General features: G+C 46.0%; 1 protein-coding gene across 1 annotated transcript in view; it reads right to left on the bottom strand.

Moving 5' to 3' along the window:
- Positions 1-724: 724 nt before the first annotated feature.
- The window catches only part of SCUBE2 (signal peptide, CUB domain and EGF like domain containing 2), a 63773-nt gene continuing 41353 nt past the window's right edge, over positions 725-23144 (bottom strand). Inside the window, exons 18-25 of the mRNA XM_046685523.1 lie at positions 14936-15106; positions 12891-13058; positions 12007-12168; positions 11210-11407; positions 9994-10146; positions 5869-5948; positions 4578-4708; positions 725-4377 (exon numbers count right to left, since the gene is read on the bottom strand). Coding sequence (XP_046541479.1) covers positions 4347-4377; positions 4578-4708; positions 5869-5948; positions 9994-10146; positions 11210-11407; positions 12007-12168; positions 12891-13058; positions 14936-15106 — 1094 coding nt within the window. The 3' untranslated portion in view covers positions 725-4346. The remainder of the gene's footprint in view (positions 4378-4577; positions 4709-5868; positions 5949-9993; positions 10147-11209; positions 11408-12006; positions 12169-12890; positions 13059-14935; positions 15107-23144) is intronic.

The raw sequence follows: 23144 nt of genomic DNA, 5'->3' as shown, positions 1-23144 counted from the left end.
AGGTCCCTCAGGCCCCTGAGGATGGTCTCCCGCAGGCTGATCAGGACTGCCTGAAGGGAGAAGGAAGCAGGGTACCACACATACTCAGGACTCCCCTGAGCTGGGTTCACAAGCCCTGGAGTAGAAGACATCACAGAAAGGGAGCCTCAGCAAGGCTTCTAACTTCCCGTGGATGGATATCTACTGGCCAGGCCCAGGACCTGGATTTGGAGGCAGATGATGGGTTGCCTAGCAAGAAGGCCATAGGTAACAAGGCTTCCTCGACGTGATGAGGAACTGCTTTACTCCAGTCTCACTTAATCCATTTGCCTCTCAAACACTGGCTAAGAGTGATGTAGACTTGAGTAGGGCTCTGAGGACCCATCCTGCTGTGTGAAAGGAAGCAGAGATGCTGGCAGCCCTAGACAGAGGCATCTCTTCTGGGTTGATGAGAAGATCGAGGCTGGGTCTGGTGTGGGCCCCTGGGTTTCCCAGTGCACAGGCCCACCGGCTGCAGCAGTTCTGCAGTAGACAACAGCCATGGAGCACCTTCCTGCAAAGATCTGCCCGAGGGCAAGTGAGTCCTTGCTTTGCACGCTGCAGCCACCGCCTTTCCCAAGTTACCACATGACAATTACAAAGTCACCTGCAAACCTAAATCCAGTGAGTGCCTACAGACAACACACGTAACAACTCAGAGAATGATTCAGAGGGAGCAATTTTCCAAAGTGAAACTAATCATCTGTTAGTGTGAAAAGGCAAACACTCTTTTATTAGCATTGGAAATTCAAGGGAAACGTTGCTAAATCCATGAAGGCAGCAGTTCAGTAAATGGTTCAGGAGCAGTAGCCACAGCTGCAAGGAAGGACTTGTACAGATTCCACTCCCACTCAGAGTTCTCCCACAGAACCAGCTCTCTTGGAGGGAAGCTGAAGCTCCGCTCTGACCTCTCCCCGTTCACTTCATAAGCAGCTCCTCTGAGTCCTGGTCCCTGAGCCCACACAGGGAATACTAGGATTCAGAGCTCCCTGGTCTTCTTTCACCTACATTCTTTTCTGAAGTGACCTCAACCAGTCTCATGTCTTTATTCTGTGACATTAAAATTCATATTCCAGCCCTGACATCTCCCGGGGCTTCACAGAACCAATTGCCTATTTGAACTCTCCATTTGGATGTCTAATAGGCATCTCATACTTAGAATGGCCCAAACTGAACTCTCGATCTCTTCTTTTCCAGTGTCTTATTATTGCACAAGAAATCACCCAAAACCTAGTGACTTACAACAATAATAATCATTGATTTTGCTCACAGGTCTGTAATTTGGGTATGGCTCAATGGGGACTGCTCCAGGAAGCATCACCTGGAGAATCCATTCCCAAGGTGGCTCACTCATGTAGCAAGTTTTGCTAGCTGTCACCTGAGAGCTCATCTGGGTTGTGGGCAGGGGGCCTTGGTTCCTCTTCACATGGCCTCTCCACAAGCTTTTATGGCTTCCTTAAGGCATGGTGACAGAGTTCCCAGTGTGAGTTCCCCAAGGAAAGGAAGTGGAAATTGCCAGTGTCTTAAGTTGTGGGTCCAGAACTGGTAAAACTCTACTTCTGTCATATAATATTGGTCAAGCAGTCACAGCCCAGATTCAAGGGGAGGGGAAGAAGACCCCCAACTTTCCATGGAAGGTGCATCAAAGAATCTGTGGACATATTTTAAAACTGTCCCAAACCTGCTTCTCCTGCAGTCTTCTCCATCCACCAGTTGCTCCAGTAGCTAGGAGTCATGTTTAATTGCTATCTTTCCCTTCCCCTTCCATCCAGTCCTCATCAGGAAGTTCTGTTGACTTTCCTCCAAAACACATCCAGAATCCTTCTATTCTTTCCTCTCCGCTACCACCACCTTCACCCAGACAACCTCATCTCCCACTGGATGACTGCTCGGCTGGTCGCAGTAGTTTGTTAGCGGCTCCCTGCCTCCATGCCTGCTTTCTAAAATCCATTCTTCAAACAGTAACCAGAGCTATCTTTTAAAAACATAAATCAGATCGTCCCACTTCTCTGCTTAAACCCCTCCAAAAGCTTCACAGTGTCTTTAGAATTAAGCCCAACCCCTCATTCTGGATTCCAAAGCTCGAGGTGCTCTGGCCCTTGTCAAGTTCCCCAGCGCCATCTTATACCACTCGCCTTCTCACTAGGCTGTGATCCACCCCATGCTTGTTCCTGCCCGACAGCCTTTGCACTTGGCTTTCCTCTTTCTGGAATGCTCTTCCCCCTGATTTTCCCAAGGCTGGTTCCTTCTTGCCATTTAGTTTTCAGTTGAAATATCATTTCCCCAGAGAAGTCATCCACAATCCCCAAACCTAAAGGAGCCATGCAGTGATCTGTTACAGCAAACTGTTTTAATTTTCAACATAGCACTTACTACTGGTTGATACTTTTCATGGTAATTTATTTGTTCACTGTATCCTCCCTCTAAAATGTAAGCTCTGTGAGTGCAGGGACCTTGTCCATCTTGTCACTGTGCATCCCCAGGGCCTAGAACATTGCCTGGCACAGAGCAGATGTTCAATAAATATTTATTGGTTCAGCAGGTCGTAGCAGTAGCCCCAGTCAGTCAGCCTTCCAGCAGGACCATAGCATCTCTTAGGGTGGTGGACAGGTAGAAAGAGGAAGCTTCCGGAGGGCCTCCACGGCTTGTGCCCATACCAGGAACACAGCTCTGGTACATGGGCCTTTTCCCAGAGGATGCTTCACAGAGACCAGGCTTCTGCAGCCTCCTTCCAACCCCCTGTGTCTTCCCATCCCTAGCCGCCTTGTGAACTCAGCAATACAGAATCAGACAGTCGTGAGCACAAAGTTACTAACGTGCTTGGACAGGTGGTGCAGTTCAGCTCATCCACCTCCACATCCGTCAGGTCACTGACTCAGGTTATGTTACATTTGACTTTTCATCTTACGATTAGACTCAGAAAGGTAGGCCAAGTTCCAGTATTATAAACTCCAAGTGCTTGCATTAATGATTATGTTAAAAAATGACGATGTTCCAAGTTTTGAAGAGAAATTTGGAAATGGATATTTAGGACTCATCCAAATAAAGAAGAAAAATTTGATTAGGGCTTAAAAAGAAATCAGTGTTACTAATAGGCTAAAAAACCACAAGGTGAAAAGTGAGTTCAACAATAATGAAATAGTCTTTGTTTTCTACAAAAACATTTGTTAACTGTCTTTTTTAGTACTCTGCTGTAGAGAATTGATTGTGTACAGAGTTAGTTTTTTACTGAAATAAGAAAAGACTATGGTTGTGTGTCGTCAGCCCATTCATTAGGGAAATGGCAGCTTGTTTGATAGGATTTGTTTTGTTCACTGTAATGAGATTTTTGCCTGTGGATTTAAATTTTTTAAAATTCAATAATATTGAAAATTTAAATTCCCATGGGAGAAAGTGATTGTGAGGCCCCCCCCTGTGCTGACCAAAAGTGAGATGATTCTGCGGGACTTAGAGGCCAGATCTGTGTCACTGCTTCCGGCAGTGATGTGACCATGAAGAGAGTGAGACCACGGTTAGTGGCACTGCTCCTGTCCTCCAAGCTGACACAGTCTCTGACCTTGGAGAGTGAGGAAGGAAGGTGTCCCTGACAGGCTGCTCTGCACCATGTCCTCCCGGACCTTGGACGCCCTGTGGTGGGAAGCCCACCGTGGAAGCCAGACTCTGGGCAGTACTGACTCAGGGTTTGTGAAATCTCCTTTTCACGATGGTAGAAGATCTTTATCCACCAACGAGATCACATCTGAGCTGAGCCCTTGAGGCCCAAATGCAGTGCCCATCAGAGGGTCTAAAGGCACAGCTGGAGGTGCTAACCAGCACGTGCACTTGCTACAGGGGGAAGCTGGCAACCAGGAAGGCCGTCAATAGACCTGCATTATTATGTCTGTGGAAGTGCTTAGTTTTTATCTTTTTATTTCTAATTCTTTCTGCTCTAAGTATTTTTAATGATCGCTGCTTAGAACTCAAGCTCCTGGGATCAAACTTAGGTCACACAGGCTGGAGAGACTGTGGAGAAACAGAGTCCTCCCCGGTCTCAGGTGGGTGGGTGGCACCTGGAGGGCTCTCCCTCCTTCCCTTCCTCCTTTCTCACCCTGCCTGGTCAGAGCCTGCCTCCGGGTGCAGAGGCCTCCCTTAGGGAGGGTTGGGCTGGAGGAGGCTGAAGTTTCAGACAAGGCAGCCCCTCCTGTGGCCTCCTTTCCAGCACAGCCCCTCGAGGAGGAGTGAGAACCAAGAAGGACAGGCGAGTCTCACCTGAGCTGACTGAAGTCCAGCTCAGCCAGCCCTTGATGGAGCCAAGACTTCCGCCCTCAGCAATGGGAAGCAGGTGCGCCTCAAAGCCATCCTCCGTCCACATCCACAATGCTGGGAAAGAAAAACCAAGTTCAATTTACCAAAATATCTGTATTACCTATAAAAATTGAACTCTAACGAGTCACTGCTATTGGAGGCAGGATATCCGACTATGCTGGCTGCAGAAGCAGACGGCTGCATCCCACCAGCCCACAGGCCGAATGCTGTACTGAGTGGCACGTGGGCAGACTCATTTGTAAGGCCTCAAAAACCTGGACACTTTGGAACGTAGCAATCGGATGAAGGATCTTGGAAACATCTCCCGGGACTCCTGGGCTGTGTACTTGAAATAGTTCTGGGGGTGGGCCAGGACATCAAAGAGAGCCTTGATCAGTTTCTTATCCTGAAAAGAACAGAACTTTTGTTACTGGACCAAAATATTTAAACATTATGACATTTTGCCAATGGAACTCTAATGACCCACTGTTAGGGAATAGGTTGACTAGCTGAAAAACTCTTTGTGAAAATTGTTTCCTCTGATTTTTATCTTTTTTTCCAGTTTTTATTTTTCCTAATTATTTACAACAAACATATTACTTTTATAAAGGAAAACTTAATATATAAAAAACTGTTTTCTTTTTCTAAACCAGATGAGATGCAACATTGGAATTTTGGGAATATCTATAAGGTTAGTGTTGTGGCAAGTGTTTATTGATAATTACTTGTAAGTATCTAAAATTTGGTAAACTTTAGGCTTGAAGGATAAACAAGGAGCCAAGAATCTTCAACTATTTGGAGAATGCATATGAAAATACTATTTGTGGTTGGTTTGGATTTATGGTAAACAAGTTTTCCCCTACTTCCCCACCCATTTCCAAATTAAAAAATACAACTTCAGGGGCCGGCCCAGTGGTGCAGCGGTTAAGTTCACACATTCCGCTTTGGCAGCCCAGGGTTCCCCAGTTCAGATCCTGGGTGCATACCTACACACCATTCTCAAGCCATGCTGTGGTAGGAGCCCCACATATAAAGTAGAGGAAGATAGGCATGGATGTTAAGTCAGGGCCAGTCTTCCTCAGCAAAAAAGAGGAGGATAGGCAGCAGATATTAGCACAGGGCTAATCTTCCTAAAAAAAAAAAAAAAAAAGAAGAAGGGGCCAGCCCAGTGGCTGAGTGGTTAAGTTTGCATACTCCGCTTTGATGGCCCGGGGTTTTGCCAGTTCAGATCCCGGGCCTGGACATGGCACTGCTCGTCAGGCCACATTGAGGCGGCATCCCACATGCCACAACTAGAAGGACCCACAACTAAAATATACAACTACGTGCTGGGGGAATTTGGGGAGAAAAAGAAGAAAGAAAAAAAAATACAACTTCACTTGACAACACTGAAAACAGCTACCTGGATTTTTTTAAATTATGTCTCGTGAAGATATAAAACTGACCTCAGCCCAGAGCAGGCTCGATGTCTGAAAGGTGGCAGTGTGCAACAAGAAGAAAACCTTTCTCAGCGGTGCTTGGGAGCTCTGTGGGTGACTGCCATGTCCACCTCAGGTCTGTACTCACCTTCAGTATCTCCTGATGGTTCTCAGATGCATAGAGCCGGCCATCTCGAACTATGTCTTCAATGAGTTCCTGGTAATCCTCTGTTGGAATAAAGGACATATTTTGCATTTGTATGGTTTAGTTATTTCCAAACTCACTCTTTCTTTCTTTTTTTTATAAGTTCTGAGAGACACCCCTTCTGTCACTGCTATCAGAACAATGACCACTCTGATACTAAGAAGGCAATCAGAACTTCCACAGACTCCTCCACCCCCCACCTACCAGCATCTGCACCCATGTTTCCTTCCCGCTTCCCTCAGGTGAACCCTCCATGCACTAGCCAAGGCCCATGCCTCCACTCTGCTCACCAGCTCCATCTTCTCTCACCAAATCTAGGGCATTGTTCCAGTAATTTTGCCCTTTCTTTCCTACATGATAAAATTTTCTCTCTCTACTGGTCTTTCCCGTCAGCATGCAAACATGCTGTTATGTCTCTGATCCAAAAAAATCCTCTCTTGATCCCATTTCTCCCTCCAGCTTCCATCCCACGTCTCTGCTCCCCTTTGCAGCAAAACTCCTGAAAGAATTGTCAACACTCATTTTCTCCAATTCTTCTCCTTTCTTTCCCTCCCAAACCCAATCCAGTCAGCTTTGGCCCCCACCACTCCTCCAAAACTGCTTGTCGAGGTCACCAGTGACCCTCATGTTGCTAGATCCCAAAGGTCAGCTCCCAGTCCTCATCGTCCTTGAGGCATCAGTAGCACTTGACCTGGCTGGTCACCTCTTCTTGATCCGCTTCTTCACTCAGTTTCCAGGACACCATGCTCTTTGGTTTTCTTCCTCCTCCACTGGTTTTGGCCTCAGAGAATCCTTTGCTTTTCCTCTCCCTGACCTCTTACTGTGGGAGGTTCTAGGGCTCAGGGTTTGGGTCTCTCCTCTTCTCTGTCTGTACTCACTCCCTGGTGAGCTCATCTGGGCTCCTGGCTTTTCTCTCCCTCTCCACTTTTCTCCCCTTTTTTCCCCCTCTCTGTCCTTGTATTATGTAAAACAATCAATCCTCTTACCCACCTAGCAAGACTCTTCTCTCCTCTTTTTTGAATGAGTTTGGGGGTGGGGAGAATTTGGCTGACTGGGGAGGGAAGAAAGCTGTGTTTGCTTTCTCATTAATAATTTTTGGTCCTGACATACACATTAAATGCAGTGCACACGATGTAAACCAAATCCCCCTTTCAAAGTCTAGCCTATTTATTATAGTTGTAATTCAAATCAAGCATATGCAAAACGCAATCTTTTTCAAATTCTAGGCAGAAAAAAATGACTTTGTGTGCATATCATGTGCAACAAAACCCAACAAATCATAAGAACATCACTGGAACTGTGTGGGAGGAGTTCTTGAATAGTTGCTCCTAGTCAAGGGATGGTAAATGAAAATTAATAGTATAATACTCATAATTACTAATTTAATACATGTACAATATCACTGGTACTCTGTTCATGTGGCATCTTTCTTCTTATTCTTTTATTTCAGTCGATATAAAATATGAGTATGGGTACAAGTTTTGTTTTTGATGGGTTTTTTTGTGAGAAAGATTCACTCTGAGCTAACACCCATTGCCAATCTTCCTCTTTTTTTGCTTGAGGAAGATTAGCCCTGAGCTAACATCTGTGTCCTGTCCATCTTCCTCTATTTTGTATGTGGGTCGCCACCACAACATGGCTTGACAAGTGGTGTAGGTCTGTGCCCGGGATCTGGGCCCACAAACCCAGGCTGCCAAAGCTGAGCACACTGGACTTAACCGCTATGCCACAGGACTGGCCCCTGGGTACAAGTTTTTTATCTGGAATTCCTCTGCTGGAGAGTCTCTACCGCAGAAGAGTCAGCTCATCTTGATGGTGGAAGTTTAGCACTAGGCACGCCAGTTGCTGTGCTGCGTCCTGGTGTAAGAGAGGACTCAGAGCTGTTTGCCACCACACTAAATGCTTCCAGACTGCTGTCTGTTAAAAAATAGCTCCTCTGCTTTTAAGAACTCCTGTGTCTCCTCACCTGCTCCAAGTGTCATGAGAAAAGCAGTCAAATGTTGTAGGTAAGAACTCAGGCCCTGGAGTCCCACAGACCTGGGCCGGTCCCAGCTCTGCAACCTTGTCCTGCTGTGACCTTGGGCCAGTTTGGTAAATCTCTAAGCCTGAGTGGCCTCATCTGAAAAATCAGGAAAGAACTGTGTCCACTTCATAGAGTGACTGTGAGGAACGTGCCACGTCGAAAGCACTGAGCGCATGCCTGGTACTCAGTAATGCTCAGGACATGTCAGCCTCCACTACAATTCTCCCTGCTCTCCAGCGGTCAGGGGGCTGGTCTGTAGCAGCCTCGCCTGCCCGTTTGAAATGTGATTTCTATTCTTCTGGGCTTGGAAACAAGATATCAAACTTGTCTGAGATTTATGTTGACAAAAAAGACTAAATAGGCTCTGAGTGAAGACCTCGGGGCTTCTGCCTGCCCAGTGGCCAAAGCAGCAGTTTTCAACTATTTTCTGCTGTGCAAGACACACTCTCATGGGCCTAACCAGGGTTATGTGTAATTTCCCTGGGTTCAAGCTACAACTCTTTTCTTGAATAAAACAAATGCCCAGACGTTTTCGTGTGTCACAAAGGCAGGGTTGAGAACAGCCAGACTGAAGTGTGTGAGCTTTGGTGATGTTTATTTTCGAGTCTCATTGGCTTTTGGTTCCATCCTGATTTCTAGATGGGGGAGGTTGTCCGTTGGCTGCTTTCAGGTAGGTGAGGTGCTCTGTCTCTCTCAGCACAGCCACATGGGAGGCATCTGTGTCCACGTAGGAGTCCGAGACTAAGAGCCCTCGTCTTGGGTGTTTGACGTGGCTTCAGGCACAGGGATGCTGATTCTAGCTTGTGTCACATGGTAGAAATAAACCATGTGAAGTATTTTTAGGAAACCCATCTCCTTTTGGTACTTGTCTGCCTAAAAACCTTGAAGGGCTCCCTGTAAGATTAGATCTACCCTTCTGAGCTTGGCACTCAAGGCTCTTCACAGCCCAACCTCACCACCTTCTAATCCCATTCCTCACTGCTAAGCCTCATGCACCCTACCAATTGGCCAAATCAGGCTGTTCATCAGTCCCTAACATGCCAGGTCCTCCATCCTTTTGTCTATGTCGTTCCCTCTTCCTGAATGCTCTTCCTCCCATTTATAAGAAAACTCATATGTTCTCTCAAGACCCAAATTTCTTGAGACTTTGCTCTGCTCTTTCTAAAAACCCATGCAAAGTTAACTGCTACCCTGTCTTCTGTGCTCACTCAGAGCTTTGTATATGCCCTGTTATAGCATCTATGACAATGTACTTTTTTGTGTCTCTAGCACCTAACCCAGTGCCTGGCACAGTAGGCTTATTAAATATTTGTTGGATAGATAAATGAATAAATTCATGAATGAACAGATGACTCTTCCCCCTCTAGACTGTGAGGTCCTCCAAGACTATGAGGTTGACCAAGTCTCAGAGCTGGGTAGGGCCCCAGGGCTCAGATGGACCACCTCTTCATTTAACAAAACGAAAATGAAACCAGAGAAGTCATCTGACTTGCCCAAAATCACACAGTGAGCTAGTGGCAGAGACAGGACCAGAACTTGGGTCTTTTTCCCCCTACTCAGGATTCCATATAATAAAAGCCACAGTCATAATAAGTTAATATTCACTGAGCATTTACTATGTGCTGAGCACTGCACCAAGTCCTTTATAGATGATCCCATTGAATCTCACATTAAGTCTAATGATTATCCTCATTTACACATTTAAAAAATGAGGCTTAGAGATGCTAAGTAAAATACACAAAGTCACAGAAGAGATTATACCCAGGCTGGCTGACTCCAACACCATGTTCTTACCCACCAAGCTCTGCTCACTCTTATTTATTTTCTAAAACATCTTTTCATGTTTTAGAAGCACTTACTATGTGTCCTCAAATGCCTGTTTAAAATTTGGCACTTGTGAGTCAGCAATGTCCTTTCTCCTTATCCTGCCTGCCTTTCTGAGCATGTGTGCTTGTCAGCAATCCACCAGCTGGCCCAGAAGTCGGTTCTGTTCAAAGCAGAGAAGCTCCTTCCACATTCTGCAGCCTGAGCTTCACAGTGCTTACCATCGTATGTCACGTATGGGACCTGGAACCCTCTGGCACTGTTCCCTTCATTGGACTTAAACTGAATCCACAGCTTCTTCGATCTGGAGGTGAAGGCGATGGGGCGTTCGTAGGTCTGGCAGGTTTCATATGTTGTCACAGAATTGGACGAAGCTGCCAAGGGAAATTGGAGGGGGGTGGGGTTCAAGACTCATCACTGCGCAGGCAGACAGTGAACGCTCATCTTTTCAAACGCTCACGCCATAAAACAAGTTACACTCAAGAGCTCTTCAGGCTCCGCTGAGCCATCATAAGGGCCAAAGTCCTGGAAATAGAGTAGATGCAGCTGGTGGTTGTGGGCCCCCAGGGAAAGCTAACTGAAAGGCCCAAGGCTCTGCAAACAGCAGCAGCCCGGGCCACAGCATTCGCTGCAGAAGCTGAGGAGAGGGCCCTCACGTTCCAGAGCTGACCTGCTGTAATCTAGCATTAATCACCGCCATTTACTGCAGCTTCCCAAGACCAGACAGTGTGCTGAGCACTTTATGGACTTTATCTCACTTAACCCTCCATAAACCATAGGAAGTGGCTGCAGTTGTTACCTCATTAACAGAGAGATTAAGAACTCGCCCAGGGTCATAACCGTAGGAGGTAGAAACTATTACCCCCATTTTAACAGATGAGGAAACTGAGGCACAGAAAGAGTCAGAATGTATGTCCAAGATCACAGAACTAATAAGAGGTGAGCTGGGATTCAGATCCAGGCTGTCTGGCTGCAGAGCCCACTCACTACACTGCCTTTACGCTGTGTGGATGGCAGCGTCCCTTTATGGACACTGAGTCACATGTCAGGATGAGAGGAGGGTCCCTCCTAGCTGGACTGTGCCTTGGCCTTGGTCAGTCCCCAGGCCATGAGTTGCCTGCCAGGGTGAGGCAAGTGTCTGGGGCCAGGCCTGGACGAGCTTCACTGACTCTGTGTCCTTGTGGAAGAGGGTCCCAGTGAGCACAGAGGGGAAGGCTGACCTGCAGGATCACTACCTCTGGGGCTCAGCAAGAGACTTCAACAGGTGGTTTTTGTCTAAACTTTGTTTCTTGGCAAACTCTGCAAATTCATGTCCCATCTCTGTTCTAATATGGAGGTGACCTTCTTGGTCTGCTTCTCACATTTAAAGCTGGGGAACATGCTGTCAGGCTTCCCGGATGCCCTTAGAAGGGGAGGGGAGCAGAGAGTGAGACGCACAGGTTTTCCGCATCACCAGGTAGTCTCCACAGTCGTCCTCTATGGGCAGGAAGATCTCAGGGACCACAATCAAGATGCGGCGCTTGGGGGGTGGGTTGATGGTCCACGTACACTCAGTGTTGGCCGGGTAATTGCCTGGGTAGTTCGGGGATTCAATGTATCCGGTGAAATCTCCCAGCTCCCCTCCACATCTTCTGTCTGGAAGAGCAAATGCCATGAGTCATGAAGGCACAACACAGTCGTCACTCTGTCATGGCCTGTGTCTTCTTCCCCAAAAGCCTTTTACTTTTTTGAGTCTGTGCTTCCTCCCAGCTGCTCTCTTGTGCATAAATCTCTTTCTCCTGCTCTCCTCCACCCTCCCCATCAAAACCTTCTCATGCCCTCCAGAAGCCTTTCTTCATCTCTCCAGACAGAGTGAATTGCTTCCTCCTCTGCAATCCCAGGCCTGTGCTGCCTGCAGGGCCAGAGACTTATTCTGCTTGGAGTGCCTGGCATATAACAGGTCCTCAGACAATGCTTGCTGAACTGGGCTGGACTGAAATTTTGCCGCCAGGAGGAAATTACAGCAAGTACAGCCTGTGTATGTGCCTGGAGAAGTAGCCAAGATCAATAAAGGTGAGTAGCGAGGGGTCAAGCTCTGTTCTCCTCCAGAGCTGTTCTGCAGAGCCGGGAGCTGGGCTAACAGTGTCTACATGGTTCTGAATGAACCTGGGACCCCTGCCACCCCCCGTCCCCAGGTGGACCCAGGCACTTGCCCTGTTACTCAAGACTGTGAAAAGCGTTAGAAAGAAACCTACTTTTACACTGGGTTATGTTTGTGGAGCCATCAAAGTCAGTCATAGTATTTCCTGGGCAAGAAACACAACTATTTTTTCCAAATTCAGGCTGATATGTTCCTGCCGGGCAACGAATACATCGGTGAGTGGTGGTGTTGTAGAAATGTCCAGGGGAACACTGAACTGTGGGGGCAGGGGAAGATGGAAAGAAAGAAAAAAAACCAAAGACTGTATTTGCATCAAATGCAACATAAAAGGTTCCACAGTTTATGAAATAAATTTTTATGCCCAAGTGAAGTACTGCTTCCCTACTAATCTGGGGCTAATCAACAATTCCCTAAATAGCCAGCTTGGGTGGGACCTGTGACTCATGACACTGAGAAAAAGACAAAGGGAGCAAGGCACAGGTATCTTCAGAGAGTTCATGGTCCACGCAGAGTAAGGCATAAATGATCAAAACTCCAGTCTCCACGCAGAGCACGTCAGTGAGTACTGGCGGGGGGGGCGCAGAACTGATACTGGGCTTGGAGTTGGGCTCCTGTAAGAGGCAGGAGGGGTGGGCTCTGGAGAAGGGGTAGGACCTGTTCTGGAGTGGGCAGCTGAGATGGAGGAAGGCTGGAAGGAAGGAGCTGAGGAACTTGTGTGCAAAACCTGCTCATCTCTCCTATCGTCCCTCTAGTCAGCCCGTCCGAAGGGGCCAAGGCAGCTGGGGGAGACATGCCTGGGGAGGTCCTGTGCTCCCTGCACATCTTGCAGGGGTGGATGGAGCTGGCACCTGACCTCCTGGCCACTGGGGCACCACACAGATCACCTCTGGGCTGGGCCTGATTGGAGCTTTACCAGACTACCGTGGTTCTCAAAAGGGAAATTCAGTTCTGGAAAAAGGCAGGCTGCCAAGTCCTCACCTCTGGTTTCACATTCCTGGAAGGAAGTGGCTCCCAGGTGTTTGGTGGGGAGGCCTCCTCCACAGGGGAAGCAGGAAGTACGGCCGGCTTCAGGCTGGAATGTGCCCAGGGCACAGGGCTGGCAGGGTGTAAAGCCATCCGCAGAGTATTCACCAGGCTGGCACAGACCTGGGGGCACCAATGACCCGAGGTGAGCAAGGCCCTTTCCCATCTTTCTGCAGATGAGATCAGACGTTGGTCAGGCCTGTCACCCTCTGCTGACTTAACTCCCACCTCAGCGACAGGAGCCCTGTTCTGCCCTGCCACTGACCCTGAATGGGTGGCAATGTGAGCACCTGATGTTTACCCACAGGGCTACACAGCACAGTGCAATGATGGAAACCAAGGAGCCAAGTGTCACCTACTTCCAAAGTCTGGGGCCGGCCTGAGTACGCTTCAGAATCAGGACTCACAGTGCTCAGGCAGCCCCTGCAACGCAGGAGCCCTGAGAGAGGCAGTTCTCTGCTCTGGAACCAATTTGGTAGTTCGACCCAGAAATCACCCTCACCCAGCTGATGACATCCTAGTGAAATGAAGACTCTTCGGGTCACGGAAGTCTCCCCTGTTTTATCAATTATATTTACTAAGTGACCTCTCCTTACACTGAGGCGTTTCCTGACCTCCCTCAGTTAGTCTACTAAATCCAGGCAATTCAACCCAGCTTGACAGAGGGGCCAGAGGCACCTTACTTTATTTATTTTTTTAAGTTTATGACAAGAAGAATAGCCATAAACAAAAGGATTTCTAAAAGCACATGTTTCTTAGGAATTAGCTTGTCATTGACAAGATGCTATAAAAATCCGTTGTCTCTTGGGTTCCTAATCGTCTCTCTTCTGTTAATTGTCATGGTCTTTTTCTACCCATAAGTCATAGATATAATAGTGTTTAACGAACACACACCTAAGGGAGGAGTCTGGAGTCTGTCAAATCTGAGTTCTGATTCCAAATCCCCACTCCTTGGCTGTGTGACCTTCAAGGGATCATTTTAACCTCATAGAATTGTTGCAGTGACACAACCGCCATATGAATAATTCATGTAGTACCCTTAGCATGATGGCTGGCATAGGTAAGTATTCAATAAATGTTAGCAATTATTATTACTAACATTCTTAGTACTATAAATACATCTTAATAAGGTCACAAACAAGTGTGAACAGATGCCTCAAAGTGCCTCTTTATCAACTTTGCATTTAGTTCTGGGGTTTCACAACAGGCCAAAGATATGGTAGGCATCACACGGTCAATCTGAGGATCTGATTTTTAAACCTGAAAAGGTCCTGCAGTAGAGTCTGGAGTCATTTAGGTGGGAACTAAAGCTGGCTCTGGGAGGCACTGGAAGGAGAGGCAGGGTCCGCCGGGGGTCCCGTGCACTCCGCTGTGGACATCACCTACAAATCGCCGTGTCAGATCACACCTTCCATTTGAGCCCACAGAGTGTCAACATAGCCGGCCCTTATTCCATTTAATAAAAGGGGAGACATTTCCTAATAAGTAGGAAAGAAGCCCATGGAACTTAAGTGAGCTTGGCTTCAGAGTTAACATTTTATAAGAGACAATTAAAAACTCTTCATAGAGTTTTAACAAAATAGCCAGATGGATACTTTTTAAAAATCAATAAGCTATGAATTTGAGACCAAAGTGGAAAAACAATCAGAACCACTTTCTCCATTTTAACACTTTCAGATAGTCCCTACACACTGGGAGACCACTCAGGGCTCAGGGTATATTTACTTACAGTGCATAAAGCATGCAACTGCAACATTTATACTTTTTTCTGCCAATGTATTAGCAGAGCTTCATTTATTTGTTCAAGTGAGCATCAGCCCAGCATGTGTCAGGCACTGAGCTAGGCACTGGAGAGCCAAAGATGAACCCAATATGGACCCTGCTCGTAGGAAGCCCATGGTGCAGTGGGTACTGCCTGCATTGAAGTGCTACTTATGCCTTCTGTCTAAACAATGATATTGGAGACTGGAGGAGTAAGAAGGGGCAGACGGAATCCTTACCTCCACAGTCAGACGCATTCCAAGCTTCTGGGGTCTTCAGGGGCCCAGGATTGTCTGGTCTTGGGCACGGTTCACATGTGATTTGTCCTTCCTCATTTTGGAAGGTTCCATTTGGACATAAAATGCAGCGTTCTTGTGCTCCATCATAATACGTCCCAGCCCTGCAACTGACTAGCCAAAGGGGGAAACGATCTGGTCAGTCAGGGGACAGAGGCCAAGCAAGGATGAGGTGAGTGCTAGAGACGCAGGTAAACAGATGGCATTGACCCCACACTCCCCCATACACACCCCTTGAATACAGAATGTGCACCACCTCTGGGTTCCCTGTGCACACCCCTCTGCCAGCATCCCTGTCACCCACTGTTAGAGGCGTTTACAGGACCTCTCTCCCTAGACCATGAGCTCCTTGGGGGCTGGGATCACAGCAGTCCTTATTATTTTTTAGCGCAAGCGCTCAGGGACTCTCCTACTTCACAGGGCTGTCAGAAGAATTATAAAGGTGAAAACCCTTCATGGAACATAAGTCTAGTGCTAAAAGAACAGAGAGGAGGGTGCTATTAATTCTGGCCGGTGGCATCCCTGAAGGCTTCCTAGAGGAGGCCACATTTCTATCAGGCCTTGAAGGATGAACAGGCTCTCCCCAAGGTCGTGAAGATTCATGCATGACATACAGGTGGAGAGGGAAGAAAGGAAGGTTGGGGATAGATTGAAAAAGTTCTTGAGTGCCAGGCATTTGAATTTTATTCTGTAGGTAAAAGAACCATTGACAGGAAAGGAATATGACCAGAAGCTGTGTTTTGAAAAGGTCACTCTGGTGGCTATGGGGAGGGTGATCTCAAGGGTCTTACAAGCTCTCTAAGATAGCACACTTCATATTTGTAACAAAATTACTATGTTACAAAGAGTAAACCCTGGTAAATGTCTCCTGAAAGAATAAACTACAAGGCAATTAATAAACTATGCTTCTGATTATATTTCTGGTGTTGTTAGTTAAATGTGGATTTATATCTTATTTTAGGATATGAAGATAACGTGAATATACTGAATTGGGTTCCCTGGTATAATATTCAAATATCGTCATCATAACCATCAAAATGGCCTTTCTACTGGCTAACATTTGTGGAGTACTCACGATCTACCAGGCACCGTGCCAAAGCCCCACATACGTTATCTCATTTAGTCCGAAAAACAACCCTAAGGAGCGAGGTGCTATTATTAGCTCCATTTTACAGAAACAGAGACTTAGGGACATTAAATAATTTGGCCAAGGACCCACAGCTTGTTTGTGAAATATACCTACGGTGAGATCAAGAATTTGGGTTTAAGGGGGAAAAGGTCATTTAACAAAAGAGCAGACTGAATCACAATTCAAGACTTTGCCAAGGATTCTCTCTGGGGTATTAGGGGAGTTTGACTGGAATAAACACATTCTCTTTTATATTTAAGCTGCCAAGAAATAGAAGACAAAATATTGCATGATAAAATTAGCTATGATAATCTCCTGAAAGTCTGTAAGAGGGAACATTCGTTTTCATCCTATCCTGCAAATGGAATCTGCATATATACTTTTAGGGTTAAATATGACAAAGTTCTCTATTACCAGCAATAGAAATGTCTTTTCATTATTCACTCCATAATCTAAAAAAACAGAAATGAGGCTTTTTTTAAATCATAGTAAGCCAAAATATGCCACATTTCAAATATTATTTCTAAAATTAAATGCAATCATTCAATAAAGTATACTCTGAGTCTTAATACTTTTTTATATTGTTTGTATTTTTTTTACAATATTCCCATATCACTTTTATTTAATTCTACGATTTTTAAACAAATTAAAAGTGGACTAAACTCTTGCTTTCTTGGCAAACAATATTATAATGAGTATGATGCATGGATCTGTGGCAGACAGAGCCTATAATTCCAGACTTATTTTCTAAATGCAGCCCTACTGGATAATGGTTTCCATAATTGCTCTGGGTTCAGCTCATCTCCCATGAAAAGCTGGGCTGAATTATGTACCAGGAAGTCATGACTTTTTATCCTGTGTCCCACCTGACTGTCCCAGTGCCTACAGCAAGCAGTCCAGTAAATGAGAATAACCCCTTCATGGCTCTAAGAAGCCAACTGTCACGAAGAGTGGCAGAAAGTAAATAAAACCAAGGCTGTCCAGAGCCCCCTAGAGCCCAGGCCAGTTCCATTTTGGGAACAGCTGTTTCCATAACACTCCTTCGCCTAAGGGGAAACTGCTCATGTGATGGCAATGATTCCAACCGCCCTATTATCGTAACTTAGAGCTGGATCAGCATGGTCTGCTCCATCAGCGTTCCTCTGGCAGAAAACGGATCCTTCCATGGGTGATGTCCATGGGGGGACAAGAAGGAACCTGGTTCTCACTGAAAAAAGTAACTGGATGGGCTCCCGCTGCTCTGGGTGCCCACCCCTCCTCAGAACTATTTAACTCCCCCAAAGCCTTTTCAAGGTTACATTTTGAGAAGCTTCACAATATCCCACATCTGTTGCAATTTCTTAACTGAGCAAAGGGCTGAGAAATGCCCCTTGGGCTGCCCTGAGGAAAAGAGGGCACCAGTTCTTTTTTCTCACAGTGAAAGCTCTGCTTCACATAAACAAACTCATATTGTCATTCACGGTTTCCATTTTCCTGCCAGAGAAAAAGACCTACAGAAATAATTCATGCCAAGCACCTTCCAAATTAGTTTCTTTCACAAGGTAAAAATGAGCCGAACACTAAAAAGCGATTCCGAAATGTCATGAAGAGACGCCTGAAAACAGCTCTTTGCAAATGTGCTGAAGATCTGGCCTGAGGAGACCTCAATCACACGTTCCAGTTGGTTCTCTATTCTCCTTGAGCAGCCAGCTTGTTTTGCTGCCCCAGACAAAGGAGTCAATTGCCCCAGAACACTTCAGGATCAGAGCAAAGCTTTTGTGTGTCTTCAGTGACCATTAAAATCCCATTCTCAAATCCCACACAGCTGTTTTCTCCCCCTCTTTTAAAAAAAATACAAGAAAGCTTTTCTGATGCAAAAAGGAGAGACCAGCGGGGACCATTATTAATGGTGACAAAGAGACCTGAAGGCTCGCCCTCTTTTCAACACCGTGGCCTTTGAGTATTTCAGGCTATGGACAAACACTATGGTCTTTCTGTGGCAAAGATGGTGACCTAATAAACGAGGTCACTCTCCAGCATCTGACTATTTTCTTAAGAATCACGCCTTGACTTCTGAAGGAGAGCCACAAGCGGCCCACGCAGATTCCCAGGGTGCCCTGGAGCTCCTGCTTTGTCACAGCTCAGAGGAGACGGTGCTCCAGGCAGTGCTGTGGCCTCAGGACCCTGCTTTGAACCCCTTTTAAATGAGTGTTTCGGGATAACAGGAGACAGCACACCCTTGGGCTGAGAGGTTGATGTGTCGGGTTGTCCAGGTTTTTGCTGTGTGCTCAGATTTGCTGTTTGAAAACATTCTCACATTGGGGCAGAGAGATGAGTCCAGCCTGATGCCTTCCTTGCTGGGTGCCCCAAAGCAGGTTATGTCCTCTCCGTGCCTAGTTAACTGGCTGAGATTTCACTTCCTTTAGAGTAGCAATTTTTGCCCTCAATTTAAATATAACCCCACAGATTTGCCCTTTGCCCTCTTTTCTCTTAATGTTGGCAACTATCCTTGGGATTTCCTCTGTTGTCCCTGGGCAGATCTGTTTGTTCAACCAAATACTTGGCACTGATTATGTGCTGAGTACTGTTCTAGGAGCTGGCAATACAGTGGAGAAGAAGACAGACATGGCCCTGCCCTGAAGGGGCTCTCATTCTGGTGGAGAACATGGACAGTAAATGAGCAAACACATAAACATATAGGAGAATGCTAACTAGAGGTAAGTAAGATGAAGAACATTAAAACAGGGTTAAGAGGATAAGATCAAGAGTGGTGGGGATGGCATTTGTGTGGAAGCTATTTTAGAAGAGGAGCCAGGAAAGGCCTCTCTGAACAGAGGTCAAGTGAAATGAGGGAAGTAGCCCTGCCATGCTATTAATGGTATTGCCTAACAGCACAAAGGCTGGTGTAGCAGGGACAGAGTGAACGGGGCAGGGTGACAGGAGATGAAATCTAAAAAGCAAGCAAGGAGCAGATCCTGTAGGTTCCTGAAGGTCATGGTAAGGAAATCAGACCCTACTCAAAGAGTGTTGGAAGTTTTGGATGGGGGAATGACATGACCTGACTTCCGTTTCCAGAAGAGCTTCTTGCTGCTGTGTGGAGAAGAGACTGAAGGCAGGCAAGGGTAAGGAGAACTGAGAGCCTATCACAGTAGACTGGGCAGGAGATGATGGTGGTTTGGAACAGAGTGGTAACAATGGAGAGAGAGAAAACGAGTTAGAGAGGCTATAATTTAAAGGCAGATCTGACAGATTCGCTAACGCATTGGATGAGGAGCTTGACAGAACGAGAGAGGTCAAGAAGACCCTGAGGTTTTCAACTTGGAGCAATGGGGTAAATAGAGGTGCCATTTGCCGAGATGAGGGAGAAGCAGGCTTTATTTGGGAGGGAGAAGGAGGATAAAACGTTTTGTTTAGACACATTGAGTCTGAGATGCTTGTTAGCCATGCCAGTGTTGATACTGAGAAGGCACTGGTTATACTGGTGGTCTCCAAAATAGAATACCACACCTCAGGGGATGATCACTGGGTGTGCACAAAGCATCTTCACATCTATGTATATTAATTTTTACCTAAAAAATAAGAAATAAAGCTTCATTGATTTAGTATATGGTATTAGGTTGGCCCCTCAGTCAATCCACATCTCCAGGAGTCACAGACACATGTGAAGACACAAGGTCTCCCAAAAAAGAGAAGAGCAGGCATTCCACAGCTCTGGGGGTGGGGAGGTACTGACTGACTGGCTTCTTTTCAAGGTGTTGAAAAGAATTATAGTTTATCTGTGCCCGGTTGAATAGCTTTCCTGACTATATTATCTAGTTTCAACCAAACTAATTGTCACAAAATAGAAAGCAGCTTTGACCAATTCCTGTAGAAATCTGGACTCAAGGTAGAAGCAATGATGCAAGCGCGGGTGAGCAACAGGAAGAGCCAGAGCTGACACAGCTGTACTCCCAGCTCTAGTTCTTTGCCAAACCACATCATGAGAGAGAAACAATAATGATTTAATCAGTTCTGACAAGAGTTGAGCCAAACACTAGCAATTAACAAAAAGACTATTTGAAAAATGGATTTACAACCACTACTGTTAACAACAAACCTTACCAGATTGTAAATTGGTACCTTGAGATGCTAGCCAGTTATTTTAAAATTTTATTTATTTAATCTGTATCTCATTCTTCTATCTTTTATGATGTACATACTATATTAGCCAATAGTACAAGTATACAATTTCTAAATAAGTAAACCTTCATAAATTCAAAAATATTTTACTTTAAGTGTGTGTGAGCACGTGCGTGTGTGTGTGTCATGTGTGATCAGAAATGTTCAACACCTCTGGGATAGAGAAGTCCATAACTCAAAACAGAGATCAGAGCCAGAGAGGGCAGTTTGGGAGTCACCAGTATGTGATGGTATCTAAAGCTATGGCACTGGATGAGGTCACCTAGGAAAGTGTGAAGCTAGAGGAGGGGGATAGAGGACTGAGCCCTGGGATACCTGATGTTTAGAGATCAAAAATTGGGGGGGAGGGGATCAGCATGGAGAACAAAAAGGGAGTGGCCAGTGAGGTTGGTGAACCGGAAGTGTATGGTGTCTGAAAACCATGAGAAGGGTTTCCAAGAGCAGGAGTGATCAATGGCATCTGAGGGAGAGTTGGCTACTGGTCTTTGTAACAAGAAGATTGTTAGAAATCATGGAAAAAGCAGTTTCAGGGGAAAGGCTGGGAATGAAAACCAGATTGGCTAAAGCTGAGGAGAAAATGGGAGATGAGGAAGCAAAGAGAGTAAGTTAGGCAACTCTGTCAAGGAGTTTTGCTCCACAGGGAGCAAAAGAAATGAGGCAGTATTTGGTGAGAAACGTGAAGTCAAAGGAAGGTTTGTTTGGTTTCTAAGACAGGATATAGGTTTGTGTGCTATTGGAAATGATCTGGCAGAGAAGGAGAATTCTAAGATGAGGGGTCAGTGGGGGCAACAAGTGGAGCAGCTCCAGAGCCCAAGTGGAGGAGTTGGCCTTGGGTAGGAGCATAGGCTCTTCATCCACTTTAGCAGGAGGCAAGCAGAGCATGTGTAGACACACACAGGACAGAAGGGTTGGTCTGCACGTGGAGAGATGAAGTCGTTTTCCTAGACTCCCAGATGCCCATGGACATCTCTGCCTGGGAGTCTTGCTGCAACTCAAATTCAGCTTGCCCAAGAGGAATGCTTCTCTTCCCTTCCCTGCCCAGTCTTTCCTACCCTTCTGGCTTTGCTCTTTTCATAAATAGAATCTCTACTCTTCTAGTCACCAAGGCTCCAACTCTTGGAGTCCAACCCACAGTTATTATCCCAGACTTCTCTCCTCCCTGCTCCATCAGTCAGCTGCAGCATCCTACAGTTGTTCCCTTTTTGTCCATCCCGTATTCTCCATCCCCACAGCATGCGTGTGCTTTGACCCTCACCATCTCTTATCTAGACTACTGCAGTAACCCTCCAACTATTTCCCTTGCCTTCGTTCCTCCCTGCCTCAGGTCTGTTACATCGCATCATCAGATTCACCCTTCTAAAGTCTTTTCTGATTGCCTCACTCCCTGGCTCAAAAACTTCCTTGACTTGACTCCTGGCACATCTCTTAGTGTCTTTGACTCAAAACTCAGTCTTCAGTCTCCCTTTCTGTATCCGAGTTTTCATTCTTTCCCATGCTCTCTTAAAAGCCTATTTTTTTTTCTGCTTTTCCTATAAATCTTTTCTGATTATTTCTTCCCCAGTGACCACATTCATCTAACCATTCAACTAACCCGCAGGCTTTGTCTCAGTGTCTCCCGCATATGAAACAGGGTTGGGTGAGATTAGGGACATATGGGAAGCAAGTGACAGATCAGAGGCAAGTCAGAAACCTCTGAGCTCACCCCAACCCTTTCCTCTTCTCAGTCCCCAGTCCAATTTATCACCAAATGCTGCTCTGTTTCTTCCTAAATATTTCTCTAATCCATTGCTTCTTTCCTATTCCATCCAGTGCCTTCATATTCTCAATATTTCTTATCCAAAGCATTCAAAATCTCCTAAATCAGCTTTTCTGCCTCTAGTCCTGACCTCCAATTCAGAAAGAGAGATCTTTCTAGAATACACATACAACCAGGACACTTCCTGATTAAATCCTCTAATGGCACCTCGTCACCTGGAGATAAAGTCAAGGCTCCTTAGAAATATATTCAAGGTCTCGTATGACTTGGCCATGCTTTTCCCACTAGCCTGGTTGCCCATCATATCCTACCTTGTACTCCAGGGTTAGCGACACCAAACTGTCAATAATCCTCTGTGCACACCCTGCTCCATCTCATTCCCCAAGGCTGTTCCTTCACCTGAATACTCTTTCCCTTTTATGCATCATCTGTGCATCCTTCCAAATGCCGCTTAGGTTTCTCTCTTTCGGGAAGGCTTCTCTAACTCTTCCCTGGGAGGGCTAAGTGCAAATTGAGGGATGGTGTCTTATTTATCCAGACCTCCTCAGAACCCACCACAGAGCTGGCCCATGAAGCATTCTCCACATGAGTGTGGTACAAGTAAGATAATCACAGGGCACAGGCCGTACCCAGGAGACATGAGCATTCAAATTGAGAGATTAGGACCAGAGGCTCTTGAGTCAGACCTGGATTTGAATCCTGGCTCTGCCACTTACTTGCTGGGTGACACTGGGAAAGCTGCTTACCTCCCTCTGCCGCAGTTTCCTTGTCTGCAAAAAGGTCACGATGCAGAACAGAGTAGTGATGAGAACTCAGTGAGAGAATACATGTAAAGTGCTTATCACAGTGCTGAACACATTGTACATGCTCAATAAATGTCAACAGTTTACTAAATTAGGTTTTTTAGACTTTTTTAATTAAAAGAATTTCCTATCAAGTCTGTGTATAAATATTGGTCTAAATTGCTAATACAGACTTTATATTTTCCTTGATTTAAAACAGAAAAGAAAATTTCTGCCTGTTAAATTCCAGATAATTTCTCAATTTTGAAAGAATTAAGAAGAAAATGCCTGGCTCATTCCTGCCTCAGGCCCTTTGCACTTGTGGAT

The sequence above is a fragment of the Equus quagga genome, chromosome 14 (genome assembly GCF_021613505.1).
Source record: "Equus quagga isolate Etosha38 chromosome 14, UCLA_HA_Equagga_1.0, whole genome shotgun sequence".
Classification (NCBI taxonomy): domain Eukaryota; kingdom Metazoa; phylum Chordata; class Mammalia; order Perissodactyla; family Equidae; genus Equus; species Equus quagga.
This window is presented reverse-complemented; position numbering and strand designations above follow the sequence as displayed.